The 13342-nt window shown below is 42.5% G+C and overlaps 1 protein-coding gene across 3 annotated transcripts in view; it reads left to right on the top strand.

Annotated features, from left to right (window-relative positions):
* Gpm6b (glycoprotein M6B) overlaps positions 1 to 12287 on the top strand; it is a 154929-nt gene extending 142642 nt beyond the window's left edge. For 2 of the 3 annotated variants that reach the window (XM_059250248.1, XM_059250247.1), the window contains exons 4-7: positions 3220 to 3391; positions 5720 to 5793; positions 7161 to 7226; positions 10215 to 12287. In XM_059250248.1, the coding sequence (XP_059106231.1) occupies positions 3220 to 3391; positions 5720 to 5793; positions 7161 to 7226; positions 10215 to 10364 (462 nt within the window). In that variant the 3' untranslated portion in view covers positions 10365 to 12287. Of the gene's footprint in view, positions 1 to 3219; positions 3392 to 5719; positions 5794 to 7160; positions 7227 to 8667 lie in introns of all 3 variants that reach the window. The other variant, XM_059250249.1, reaches the window with a different exon arrangement.
* The last annotated feature ends 1055 nt before the right edge of the window (positions 12288 to 13342 follow it).

The raw sequence follows: 13342 nt of genomic DNA, 5'->3' as shown, positions 1-13342 counted from the left end.
AAGAACGGAGGTGATGGGAAAGAACACTGCTTGGAGAAGTGGTAGGGACCCAATCAAGATGAGCCTTGACTCTCAAGTTAGGAATGGCACTGGGAGGCCTAAGAGCTGCCCAGTCACCTAGTGGTATGGAGGATGAATTTGGGGAAGTGAGGATGGAAGAGGCCATCTCGAGACTCAAGTGAGACAGACTGTGGAGAAGCCAACTGGGCCCAGGGTGTGGAGTAGAGGAGGGGGTTCCGGGCATGGTCATGGGTGGGACAACGAGAGGAGGAAATGAGTGACAGATCTGACTCCAGTACTGTGCCGAAGAGCTACGTGCCATTAAGATATGGAGAAATCGGTGGATTCAGTGTGACCCACGGGGGCTTAATGCAGCCTTGGAGGGCCATGTGCAGTTAGCCAGTGTGTCACATACAAGCTTGGGGCTGGAGTTTCTGAGAATACCCTAGGCTGAGATGACTGGGAGTTGCCTGTCTAAGAATAAAACTGTGAGCAAGTTTCCGGCAAGGTTTGTAGAGGAGTCCTGAGGTACGTCATCATCTGCTAGGTAGGTACAGAAGCTACCTAGAGACAAATAGTGTCTCTGAAAGTTTAAGAGAGAAATAGCCAAGATGTCTGCAAAGGATCCAGATCATTTGATGTATCGGGTCCAGTCTGTATATCATCCTTTCTATTAATGGCCTCCTCACCATTATAGGAACCCACATCCTGAAGGCTGTGGCACATGGTACCTGAAGATGCCTGGGCTGTCTACACCCTTGCCCTGATATTCTGCTAGTTCTGTCCAAGTGGTACCACAGTTGAATGGTTGTGCCTCAGGTGTCTGCTGTTCTCTCACAGGGACGGCCAGGCCTCACTTCCTCCAGCATAAGACAAGGCCATGAACAGTCTTATTGAAAGGAAATACCACTGTGGCCACCGTTCCTGTTAGGGACCATATGCCTGTTGCCTCCCATCAGCAGTGTCTTTTGGCTGGTCTGGAACCTGGGACTTGCTGATTAGACCACACTGAATAGGTAGTGAACACCAGGGATGTGCCTTTCTCTGCCTACCCAGCACTGGGATTACAGGTGTGTGCTACCACACTCTGCTTCTTATGTGGCTACTGGGGATCAAACTCACGCTTGCAGTAGTAAGCACTTTACCAACTGAACTATGTCCCCAGGCCTACTTCAACTTTAAAAACGTTTGTATTTATTTAGTGGAGTGAGGACCATAATAGCTTGATATATAGCATACCTGTCATGATACACGTATGGATGTCTGAGGACCAGTTGCAGGAGTCAGTTCTGTCCTACCTTGTGCGTTCTAGGGATTGAATAGGTCACCCTCAGGCTTGGTAGCAAGTGCCATCTCACTGGCCCCCACTTTGGTTTTTAAAGGTTAGATTGACAGGGCAAAAATATGCAGCGTTGATAGCAGCCCAGCAGCATGCTAGCGTGAGGTGAGGAGATGAGGACCGCTCTTTGCTGAGGAAGGCCTTGCTTTCCTCAGGCCTTTATTGGAAACAAACACCTACTTGCCAGGGGTGGGGAGGCTACTGAGGAAGGCTCTGAACACCAGATTTATCATGTTAGGATGAGCAGCTTCCAGAGGGTGCTCTCTGCCAAGCACTGGTGTAACCTCTGGGACCCGGACCCTCTGTAGGAAATAAAGCTCACCAAGGCCAAGAAACATCAGCCCCTTCTCAAGTCCCTGCGATGTTACTAGAAAGCCCATCAAGGGCATCAGTCATCTATGGATAGGGAAAGAACAAGAAAACCTATTCTGGAACAGCCAGCTTGGAAGCCTTGGGGAGGAAGAAGAGGTGGGACTCCTGAAGTGTGTTCATTTGCATAATTTTAGCAATGCAGGTGCTTCAGAAATCCTCCTGTATCTGCAGTTTCTCAGGGTGGCCAATAGGGGGCAGCAAATCAACCCTGATGTCCAGGTCATTCTCCCTCTGGACAGACATCTCCTATAGCATAAAGTTAGGTGAAGGTGAAATAGATGAGGAAAAGGAGAACCTTAACAGATTCATCATGCTTGTGCCTGTTTGAAACTTTTGGTCAAGGTTCAAGCATCTAATGCTTCCAGTAAGTTCCCTGGATCAGGAAGCTCGCAGAGTTTTTTTTGAGAGAAGGCTTCCCGTGGTAGTTGCTATTTTCCCATCCCCACATGCAAGGTAAAACAAAGGGAAGTGCTGAGAAGTCAACACGATGTTATGATTCAGTGACCTGTAAAGACATCCTGGACCGATCCCACGTTTACTCGGATGTGGGGAGTTTTCAGAACTGCTGTTTAGAAAGACTATCCCATGGGCTGGCCCAAGTGTGCTGGCCTGTGAGCTCAGCTTTATGCAAGGTGGAAGGAGGAAAATCAAAAGTTGAAGCAATTTAGTGAGACTGTTTTTCTAAATAAAAATATAAAAAGGGAACTGGGGGTTTAGCTCAGTGGCAGAGCACCTGCCTAACATGTGCAAGGCCCTGGGTTCAATTCCCAGCACAAGCACAAAACAAAGATAAACAACAATAACAACAGTAAAACATAAGCCTCATTGAGGCAGGCCCTGTGACTAATTAGTTGGATGAATAAGGTCACCTCTTGGGTTCTCATGAACTTGATGGTTAAAAGAGGAGAGATGACTCAACTGGGCAGTCTTGAAAATTCAACATAAAAAATACAGGCATAGTGGCCCAGCTGGGAATCCTCCCACTGGGAAGGCAGAGACAAGAGGATCCCTCAATGGCCAGGTAGTCTAGCCTACTTGGTCTGTTCCAGAACACTGAGACACACTGTCAAAAACAAGTGGAAAGCACCTGAGAAACGGGAAGTCAAGTTGTCCTCTGGCCTCCACAATCCACACACACATGTACATGCGTACCTACACACACACACACACACACACACACACACACACACACACACACGTGGAGGGCTGAGACAGCTCCAAGATCTCTTCAGGCATTAGGGCACTACCATGCTAGATCCTTCTTGTGGGGCATGACAGCAATGCCTCCCCCGCATGCTGGATCCTTCCTGTGGGGCATGACAGCAATGCCTCCCCCGCTCGTCTATGCTGAGTAGATGTTTCTTCCTCACTTGCATAGCCAGGTCAGGTCCCTGGATGCATCCTGTATCCCACGCGTCCCACACGGGGCAAAAAAGTGCAGCCCTTCCTCTGAGATGAACTTGCCCATTTCAGTGAGATCCTTTTTCCTCCTCTCATCTTCTGCCTAGTTTGTTTTCCTCACGTATGTGCTGGGAGTGGCCTGGCTGGGTGTATTCGGCTTCTCTGCAGTGCCGGTGTTCATGTTCTACAACATATGGTCAACCTGCGAAGTCATCAAGTCCCCACAAACCAACGGGACCTCGGGTGTTGAGCAGATCTGTGTGGATGTCCGGCAATATGGTACCTCCTTTCAATCCTGTCCCCATTACTCCTTCATTGTCTTGTGCCTATGTCTGGGTTGTAATTAGCACATAGACCTCTTTTTAATCATCATCACACATTTCCTGCCTTCTTCATAAATAGTTCACACTCTTCTCTATTTTCTGGAGGCAAGCAATTTGAGATTTGTAAAAATATTTTTCAGCCGGGTGGTGGTGGCACATGCCTTTAATCCCAGCACTCAGGAGGCAGAGGCAGGTGAATCTCTGTGAGTTCAAGGCCAGCCTGGGCTACAGAGTGAGATCCAGGACAGGTGCCAAAGCTACACAGAGAAACCCTGTCTCGAAAAAACAAAAAAAATATTTTTCAAGTTAGGTATATAGTTTAAAAAAATAAGCAAAACTACTTTATAATGCAGTTCAATGAGAAAAAAAAAAAAACTTTTAGATACCCACTGTAAGAATTTGTATTTTTTTCAGTTTTTCTTTTTTTTTGCCCTTCTTCTTCTTCTTTGTTTTTATTTTTATCTCACTATGCCTTCCAGGCTGGCCAGCTGGCCTTGAACTCATGGCCCCACTTCAGCCTCTTGGGTGCTGGGATCCTGGCATGTGCTCCCATGCCCAGACCTTTTCAGTTTCACACCGACTTTTCACCTAATACATCTGCATGCCTGACTCTTTAAAGGGAGTGTTTTTTAAATGGCCAATTGCTTCAACTTATCTGTACTGAAAAACACCATAAAATGCAGATGTATTTCCAAGTCACCATGATGGACTCTGGGAGAGCTGTCTTCAGTAGTCAAAAGCTGGCTCAGACGATTTTTTCTCCCAAATGGGATCCTCAAAGCACAGCTCCTGTGACAAGCCGCAGAAGGCGCCACTGGGGCCTCTAACCAATTAATTTGGGTGGAAATTGACTTCCTTGCTCAGGGAATGCCACATCCTAAAGAGGGAGCGTAATTACTGTTCTAGCTAAGATAGTAGGAAATGTGTTCTTGCCAAAAGACGGGGGTGGGGAGGAAGAGAGCTTTCCATTAGAAATGAATATGGAATGTGTCCTGGACAAAGATGGCTCTTTCATTTTTTTACATAGATTTTCTTATGTGGCTTATTCTCAACATCTTATCTTATAGCATGTTATAAAACCTGCCCAAAACTGCCCACAGCAGATCTCTTCTCACAAAGGTTCGGCCTTAAGACAGATTGAAAGTACTCATAAAGCTGGGCGCGGTGGCACATGTCTATAATCGTACGAGTCAAGAAGCTGAGGCAGCAAGATTGCCAGTTTCTGGCTTGCCTGGGCCACAGAGGCAGACCCTGCTTCAAAATAAAGAGTATCCATAAGGAAAATGTGCAAATAATCTCTGCACTCCTTACAAAGACACTTACAAACTCTTGTTGCCGTGCTGATAATTTTTTTAAAAAATCCTCTCTCTGCCCAGCTGGTTATTTTTGAGAGTATTTGCTTTAGATAGGAGAGAATGAGGACTTAACAGAAGTCCCTCCTTACTTCCTGGGAGAAGTTTAAATTGAGCCATGCTTAATATTCAAGCACATTCCCATGCATTAAAGAGGGAGAAGAGTGGTGACCTAGTGGACAGTTGTCACTGAGAGAGAACTCAAGACTTACAGCTAGAAAAAGAGTACAAGCTGTGCTCCTGTGGCCAGGACACAGACTTTAAGATTCATGTGATCTAAGCAACATGATCATGCTTCATGAGGGAGTTCCCCTGCATATTAAATTCACTACAGGAAAAAAAAAATCTAGCCTTGAAAATGTGGGCCAGGCACTGCAATACACACGTTTAATTCCAGAATTCAGGAGGCACAAAAGCAGGCAGATCTCTTCAAGGCCAGACCGGTCAACATAACTAGTCCCTGGCCAGCCAGGGCTACATAGGTAACCTTATCTACAAAACTAAAATAAAATCTGACATTTACAAATACTAAGCTCCACTGAACAAAGTACAATCTAAGGAGAAAAAATGCTCAGCAGTTGAAATCTTGCACGGAATGGAGTGACTTTGCTCTTGCTCTGTTGCCCAAATAGACTTTGTTCCTCATTGCCTAAACTTCAGACACCAAGTACCTTGATTAAAAAGGAATATAGCTAACCATTGTAACTGGAATCCAAAGTGGAAAGGTCTACTAGGAATGTTAGGTGGGCTGAGATCATAGCAAAGCAGTTGTTGTGTGCTTAGCATGTGCAAGGACCCTAAATTCAATCCCTAGCTTTGGGGGTGGGAGAGACCACCACCACCCCCACAACAAAACTAAAGCAACCTAAATTGAAGCCAAGCCCCTGGGCACTACAGCTCATCCTCACACTCTGTTTCGGTTCACTTTGCAGGTATCATTCCCTGGAATGCTTTCCCAGGCAAAATCTGTGGCTCTGCCCTGGAGAACATCTGCAACACGAATGAGGTAAACCAGTCACAGTTCTGAATACTCACACACTTGGTGACTTACAACCTAAGCTGAGAAACAGGGCTCTAGATGACAGCCAGAGTGTTAGGAAAGGAAGGTCTTTCATGGAAACTGCTGACTCCGTGTAACCATCACTCTATTTTCCACCGACAAAAAAATAATGTCCATTTCATATGGTCCAGCCCATCTAGGAAGGATCCTTAAGATGATGGGCTTTTATTCTCTGCAATAGTTTGTGATCCCAAACATAAAAATCTGAGAAATTATTTTTAGGAATGTTTCCAGAAGAAAACACTTGTCACAGGCAAATTGAAGTTAATTCCATTATTTAAAAAGTCTGGGGCTGGCCAGGTGGTGGTCGTCGCGCACGCCTTTAATCCCAGCACTCGGGAGGCAGAGGCAGGTGGATCTTTGTGAGTTTGAGGCCAGCCTGGTCTACAGAGCGAGATCCAGGACGGGCACCCTGTCTCGAATAACCAAAAAAAAAAAAAAAGTCTGGAGCTGGAGAGATGGCTCAGCAGTTTAAGAATACTTAGTGCTGTTCAGGAGGATCCAGTTTCAATTCTCAGCACCCATATAGCAGCTCTCAACCATCTGTTAACTCCAGTCCCAGTCCCAGGAGACCCAACATGCTCTCTTGGCCTCCAAGGACACCAGACACACATGTGGTGCACATATTATTATACATGCATACATATTATTATACATCCATACCCACAAATACAATTAAAAACAATAACACATCCTAAATTTGTGCATAGGTCAGATTTTTAGTAAGAGACCAGAGCTCTAATCATTTCTTTCTAGAACAACTTGTTATGAGAGCCTTTTTTTTTTCTTTTTAGTCCTTATTTGGCAACATACCCCAACACTCTGAAATCAAACTTTCTTAACACTATTCGTCAGCTGTGGGCTTACAACTGTTTATGAAACAAAAGTCTTCAATGCACTGGTGGGAGTGTGTATATTTAAGAAAACATTGATGTGTTTTTGGAAAGCACCAAGTTATAGAAATAATCGGCCTCTACCCTATCTGGCTTGTCAGTGTGTATAGCCATAACATGGAGTGTTGGCTCAGAGCAGAGGCTCCTAACCTTGGCTGCACATTGCAGTCATCAAGGGACTATGCTATATCCAAGGTTGAGGCCCAGACCTCCTCCGCTATTCCGATGTGATTGGTCTGGGGTGCAGCCTGAGCATCAGAAAGGCTTGAGGCTCCCACCGTGGTTATAACATGAGCCAGGGCTCCAAGGGCATGTGGGCCTATGGCCCGGCTGGCAGCCAATAGCTGTGAAGGAGAGTAAAGCAGCATGTAAGGCCCTTCACTCCACACAAAATGCTCACGGTGCCCTGTTCTTTCCTAGTTCTACATGTCCTATCACCTGTTCATTGTGGCTTGTGCTGGAGCTGGTGCCACCGTCATTGCCCTGGTGAGTAACTACCCCAGAACCACCCTAGAGAAGCACTTCTTCCCCTGCCTCCAAACCACAGATTTCCCTTTCAGGTTTTACCAGCAGATGAAGCAAAGGATCTGTGTATTCAGCTGTGGTTAACTGTTCCCTCAGGAAACTTACCGAATGTCTAGTTTGCAGGAAGTACTAGTAGCTGCCTTGGCACCGACTGATGCAATTTGGACACTGGAAAGAAGAGAGGGTACCAACACCTGCTGACTAGGCATAGCATGTTGCCTTATCGCATTTAGCAATTAGTTCCATGACGTCATTCATGGACAGAGACTCACGTGAGGCACTGCCCATTTCTCTGCCAAGAAATCTTGACTTCCAAATAGAAATATAATATACACATATAGTTGATCTCCTTATGTGCAGAAATAATGTTCTATAAAGTCAATTCAAATGCTAAATTGTATATATTGAACATAGCCTGTTGGGGAAATACAGAGTAGCTTCTGGGTCACATTATTCCATATAAATTTCAGTGTAAGACACCTTAGTTAATGTATTTTTTTTTGATTCATTATTACTGAGTTCATGGCCAAGATCACTATCACGCATGCCTGGATAAAGGTTCTATCACACACATTATCTCGGGAAGGCACTAGCACACCTTTCTTGGGAGCTATTTTAGCAAAAGTGGCACTAGATGGTATGCTTGTTTACAGCGTGAGCACAGAACAAAGGCAGCAAAGCCTCACCTCAGTAGACCTCAGCTAGAACTGTGCACATGACAGGACTCAAATCTTTAACTGCTTTGCACATGTCCAGTCATGGGTGAGAGAATATTGTTTTGGTGGTTACATATCTTATCAAGTAGGCAAACTTGGAATCTGCACATAATGAGAATCAACTTATAAGCAAACAGGCTTGCATGCATGTGTGTGTATAACTGGTGGTGGCGGGGGGGGGGCTTGGTTTATGACTTGTAGAAAACTAATTTAAGACTGAGAGAGCAAGGAGATTTCAGCTGCTCGAGGATGGCCCATCCCAGTTTTTCTAATCATGAAGTCATTCCTTCCCATGAAATCACCATGGTGACCTGTTCTCTTGGCTGAGCAACAGGCAGGAAGAAGACTAATTGCTGCTGAGCAGGCAGTTTGGGAAAGATGAGAAGAAATAGGGCAGTGAGCTTCATCTCTCATACTGCTGACCTAGCTCTCTATCTTGTTATTCTTGAAACACATCCAAGGCTTTTTAATAAGCTTATTGAGGGCAGAGCCAAGGACTTACATTATGTATGTGTGATCAGAAAAAGTCATGTGCTAGATGAGAAAAATCATCTGCTTTGATTAGAAGGTGGGGAGAAAGCCCTTAGACTGTGAGCTGGCACTCATGCCTGCCCCAGTTTAGAGGTGTCACACCATCCGCCCCCACTGCCTGTGTCTTACTATCCTGTTTTGTTCTCTTCCACCAGCTGATCTACATGATGGCTACTACATATAACTATGCGGTTTTGAAGTTTAAGAGTCGGGAAGATTGCTGCACTAAGTTCTAAATTGCATAAGGCTGATAAGGAGCTTTAGAGAGCTCGGCTGTGTAGCGTGAATATCACTGACACTCCAGACTAAAGCAGAGTCTAGCTTTCTGCAGTTTTGCTACAGTAATTTGTAAATAGCTTCAGTTAACTCACTTTGCATGGTAGACTAAATAATGACTTACTGTACGTGGGTTACAAAAGAATGGGGTCTGGCTATTTCCACAGTTTGAAAAGGGTTGATATTTACTGACACTGGTGAGCATCCTTTGAAAAATAATTTTCTTGAACTTAAACTTGGAGCAGTATCTCTAAATGAATTATTAACACTTTGACATACCTACATCTCCCATTATTCTCGCTTGCTTGATAACCAGCCTTAATGATGGGAAAGAAAACAAGTGCTGAAGATGGAAATGTTATAACCTAGATTTCATTTTGTCATACTCTTTTCTAGGAACTATTTTGCAAGTATATTTTAAATTCCATTTAAAAGATTCTTATATCACATGGTTCATTTATTACCAAGTAAATGCCCTTTCAAGTAGACCAGATAAAAATTTGAAGAAGGGTGTCACCCATTTGATTTTTCTGAAAAACAATTACATATTTTTGGCGTTAACAGTCACTTCTTTAGAACCCACAAAACTAGTAACTTCAAATTGTCTTGCTGAATAGTAACTGTTCCCTCACAACTAGGTTCTTAAGTTGCATATAAGATTTTAATGGGGAGAGAAGTTGGGCCCAGATCTAAAGGTCTCATATATGTTGAGAAGGAAGTATGATATGAGAAGGAAGTATGGCATTTAAGGAAACTGAGCTGTGTAGATTCATGTTTCAGGCAATAGGAAAATACATGGGAAGGATGTCTGTGCCACATAAAACTGTAAAGAATAATAAGGATTTTTATGTGAAATGAACTTAGAGGAAATGAAGTAATGGTAATTACAAAAGGAAGAATATAGTTTTCACTGCTAAAAATGTGTTAACATACAAACTGCATACTTTTAATTTTGGTTTTGACATTTAATTTTTTCATGTTAAATATATAGTTCTATAATTATTTACTCAAAATAAACATTCTTCACACTTGTAGGCCTTTGGGGGGATTTTTTTTTTACCCACTGATAAATCTTTGCCCTACTTTTTTTAACCTAAAAAGCAATGTTTCTGAACTTCTGCATTTGTCTTTGAAATGACTCTCCAAATGGTCGAAGGCACTGTCATAGATTTCATTTTGACTTCTTAACTAAAATAACTTGGGCCATTTTATTCCCAAGTGGACTCTACTTGCATACTAACGTGTCTCCAGCCTCTTAGTATGAAGCAAAGTAGTAGAGCATGCTCTGCGTCTGACAGCTCTGCTAGCAGGGAGCATTAATATCGGTAACCCTCGCCCCTCTCCAGCTGATCCGTCTAATCTGACTACCAGCTCGCTTTGCCTTCTCACATGCTCACTAGCCATCATGCTCACCCTTCTTTTCCAGATCCACTTCCTCATGATACTGTCTTCTAACTGGGCTTACTTAAAGGATGCAAGCAAAATGCAGGCTTACCAGGATATCAAAGCAAAGGAAGAACAGGAACTGCAAGATATCCAGTCCCGGTCAAAAGAACAACTCAATTCTTACACTTAAAAGTGTTTGCCAGAGTGTGTCAGCCGACGAATTTACAGCTCTGACAACTCATCAGACAGCTGCTCTGCAGTACAGATGTGTATCCCACCAAACTAATGTAGACACACCAACATTTCACTGTCTGTCTCAAGCTGCTGGGGTAGATCTTTAGGAAAACCTTCCAGTGGGCAAATCATTTTCTTTAGAACAAATATTGGAGGTTTCATGTTAGCCATTTTAAAAGGCAACACTTTGACAGAATGACCGTTTTCATCCTTTGGAAAGTCGTGGCATGTGTACTTAACTGCTAGAGCAGTGCTAACACAGGCAATGGAACTACATCATGCTCCTTGAAAGGGACCTGTGGCATGCCAGTATCAAAGGATGTGATGCTAGATTTACATATGCCACCTGTCCTCAAGTGTTATCAAAACTAGAATTGATGTGACGTTCATTTCTGATAGCTGACCTTTATTTACCTCTGGCTCATCAAAGATGTGATTCCTTCAAATTTGTAAAAATTAGCATCCCCAAGGACTCACTCATTCATTTCCCATGCCACTCTGAAATCTGTTTTTTAGTAAAGCTAAAATGAGCTGCAGTCATGTTAAATTTACCAGGGCAGAAGGTGGATTCTGACTCGAGCTCTGCAGAATCAGCTTTGTAGTAGCTCACATCGTAACAAAAGGATAGTGACGATTTGGTGATCACCATTCTTGTTTGGAAACAAGTGTCAGCTCTGCCTTAATATTTGCTTTAAATTTCTAAGAATTTATATTGTAACAAGAGACCCAAATTTCTTCATAGACTTCTGTTCCATGAATATTTTTCTTAATTAAGAAGTGTTACCTTGTTAAAATGACCACCATTCTTAAACCATTTTTAAGTGGTCTGGATAGTGAGTTTACAGTTTCATATCAACTATCTAAAACCTAACTGCAAATTGACCACAGATCTCTGACCTCCTACTTTTATAGACTTTAATACATAATTTAAATTAGGGTTGGTATTTGTTTTCTTATCTAAACCTTAATTTCCTGGAATAATAATGTTTGATGTTCAGCAAGAAAACTGCTTGAGTTTAAGCCATTTTCAAAAGAAACTTGCCTTCTAACTCATTGTGTTCCAGAACATTAAGTGACTAATAGGTACTGGGTATTAGTGATGGTAAGCTTTGTGTTGTTCTTTCTGGAATGATCCATATAACTGTGGGGTGCATCAGTGCTTTTCAAAGGGGCTGCATACTATAGGGTTAACTATGTATATTCATGTTAAGAGTTACCTTGTGGTTTGGCTGTTTCCTGGATTTTAAAACATATACATGTGCAAAAATGTATTCAAATGAAAGGAAGCATACCTTTATCAAGATGCTATTAAAATTGAACATCAACTATCGTATTTCATTTGGATTTTTTCTTTTGGTCAATGCCGAAAAACACCTATTTGGATTCTTTTTAATTGGGAGACGCTCTCTTCTGTGTAGAACAGTTGTTCCAAGATAGCTTAGTGTTTTGTTTTCCTGTTGCATGACAGAATTCCTATTTTTCCCAGCAGTGGAGGTGCTGTTAGAGTCCAGTGTTCTAGAAGAGGCCGTGTCTAAAGCCTAATTTTACTTTTCTAATTCTGGTAGCTATTGCCAGGAATTTATGAAAGTTTTGTTGACGTAGTCTAATATTTTTTATGTAAAGAGCATTAAATTTTGCTATGTATAAATTTTTGTAACCTAACAGTGAATCAATATTTTCTATCAGTGCCAAGGGCTTCCTGTAGTTCTATTCAAGTGTTACAATAAATATTTGTAGATAATAGTCAATACTTGTGTATGCTTATTTTAAAGATCTATTTAGGTGGAAATAGTTGTGGATGTACTAAAGAGTAATGAAATAAAATTATAGCTTCATTTGCTTGCCTTTTACCATACATAAATCTTATCTTTCTCTGTTTGCAGTATGGTGTCATTTTTAAATAATGTATGTCAAGATTTCACATTGGTAGAGAAATGTAGTCCATGGGAGAATGCTATGGGTTTTATTTTGCGCGCGCACGCGCGCGCACACACACACACACACACACACTAATCTGTTTTTAGCAAGAGCAATTTGAGAAATATTGTAACCAACTGTGCTGTATTATTTATAAAATGCCACTAGCACTTAAAAGGTCTGTGAAAGGCTCAGGGTTTTCATAACTTGTTTCTCCAATAAAAGGCCATCTACCTATCTACAGAATTAACACATAGCTTAATCTTGGGCAAAGTAGAAATAATGAGGAATCTTAATAGGGTCTATATGCGCTGACTCATTTTCAAACCCAAAGTCTAGGGGAAAGGATCTATTTGGGGATATAATGAAATCTAATTCTAACAGTTATTCTTTGAAGCAGCAGCACTAAATTTATTACTTGAAATTCCATTCTATAATTTGAAACATTACTGTCAGAATGATTATGCATTTGGATTGTCTACACCTGACCTTTCTTAGTGAGGCCCAGCTTTTGGCATTATGGACATAATAACATCTCTATATGAGGTGGTGACTTTGGATCACTACTCTTCATTCACATACTGCAGAACAAGCAGGAGCTCAAATGCAATGCAATTTGCCTCACTTAATGCCTCCTGCTTAGGCCGCGTTTTGTGTCATTGGATAAGCCACAGGAACCTCCTGAATAAACTCTAATGGTTTAACAAAAATCACTGTCTTAATTGATAGTAATTCCACCATCAAATATAGGAACCTCCAGAGGGCATGGGTTTTTCCAATTACCTCTTGTAAAACATTTTAGAAGATGAAAATGAGACAGGCAGTGGTGCACACCTTTAATTCCAGCCCTTGGGAGGCACAGGCAGGCAGATCTCTGTGAGTTCGAGGCCAGCCTGGTCTACAAAGTGAGTTCCAGGACAGCCAGGGCAGTCAAAGTTACAGGGGAAGCCTACATACTAAAAAAAAAATCAGAGCCGGGCGGTGGTGGCACACGCCTTTAATCCCAGCACTCGGGAG

This window comes from Peromyscus eremicus, chromosome X, assembly GCF_949786415.1.
Source record: "Peromyscus eremicus chromosome X, PerEre_H2_v1, whole genome shotgun sequence".
Classification (NCBI taxonomy): domain Eukaryota; kingdom Metazoa; phylum Chordata; class Mammalia; order Rodentia; family Cricetidae; genus Peromyscus; species Peromyscus eremicus.
Note: the sequence above shows the minus strand (reverse complement) of the source record. Positions and strands in the feature narration are given on the sequence as shown.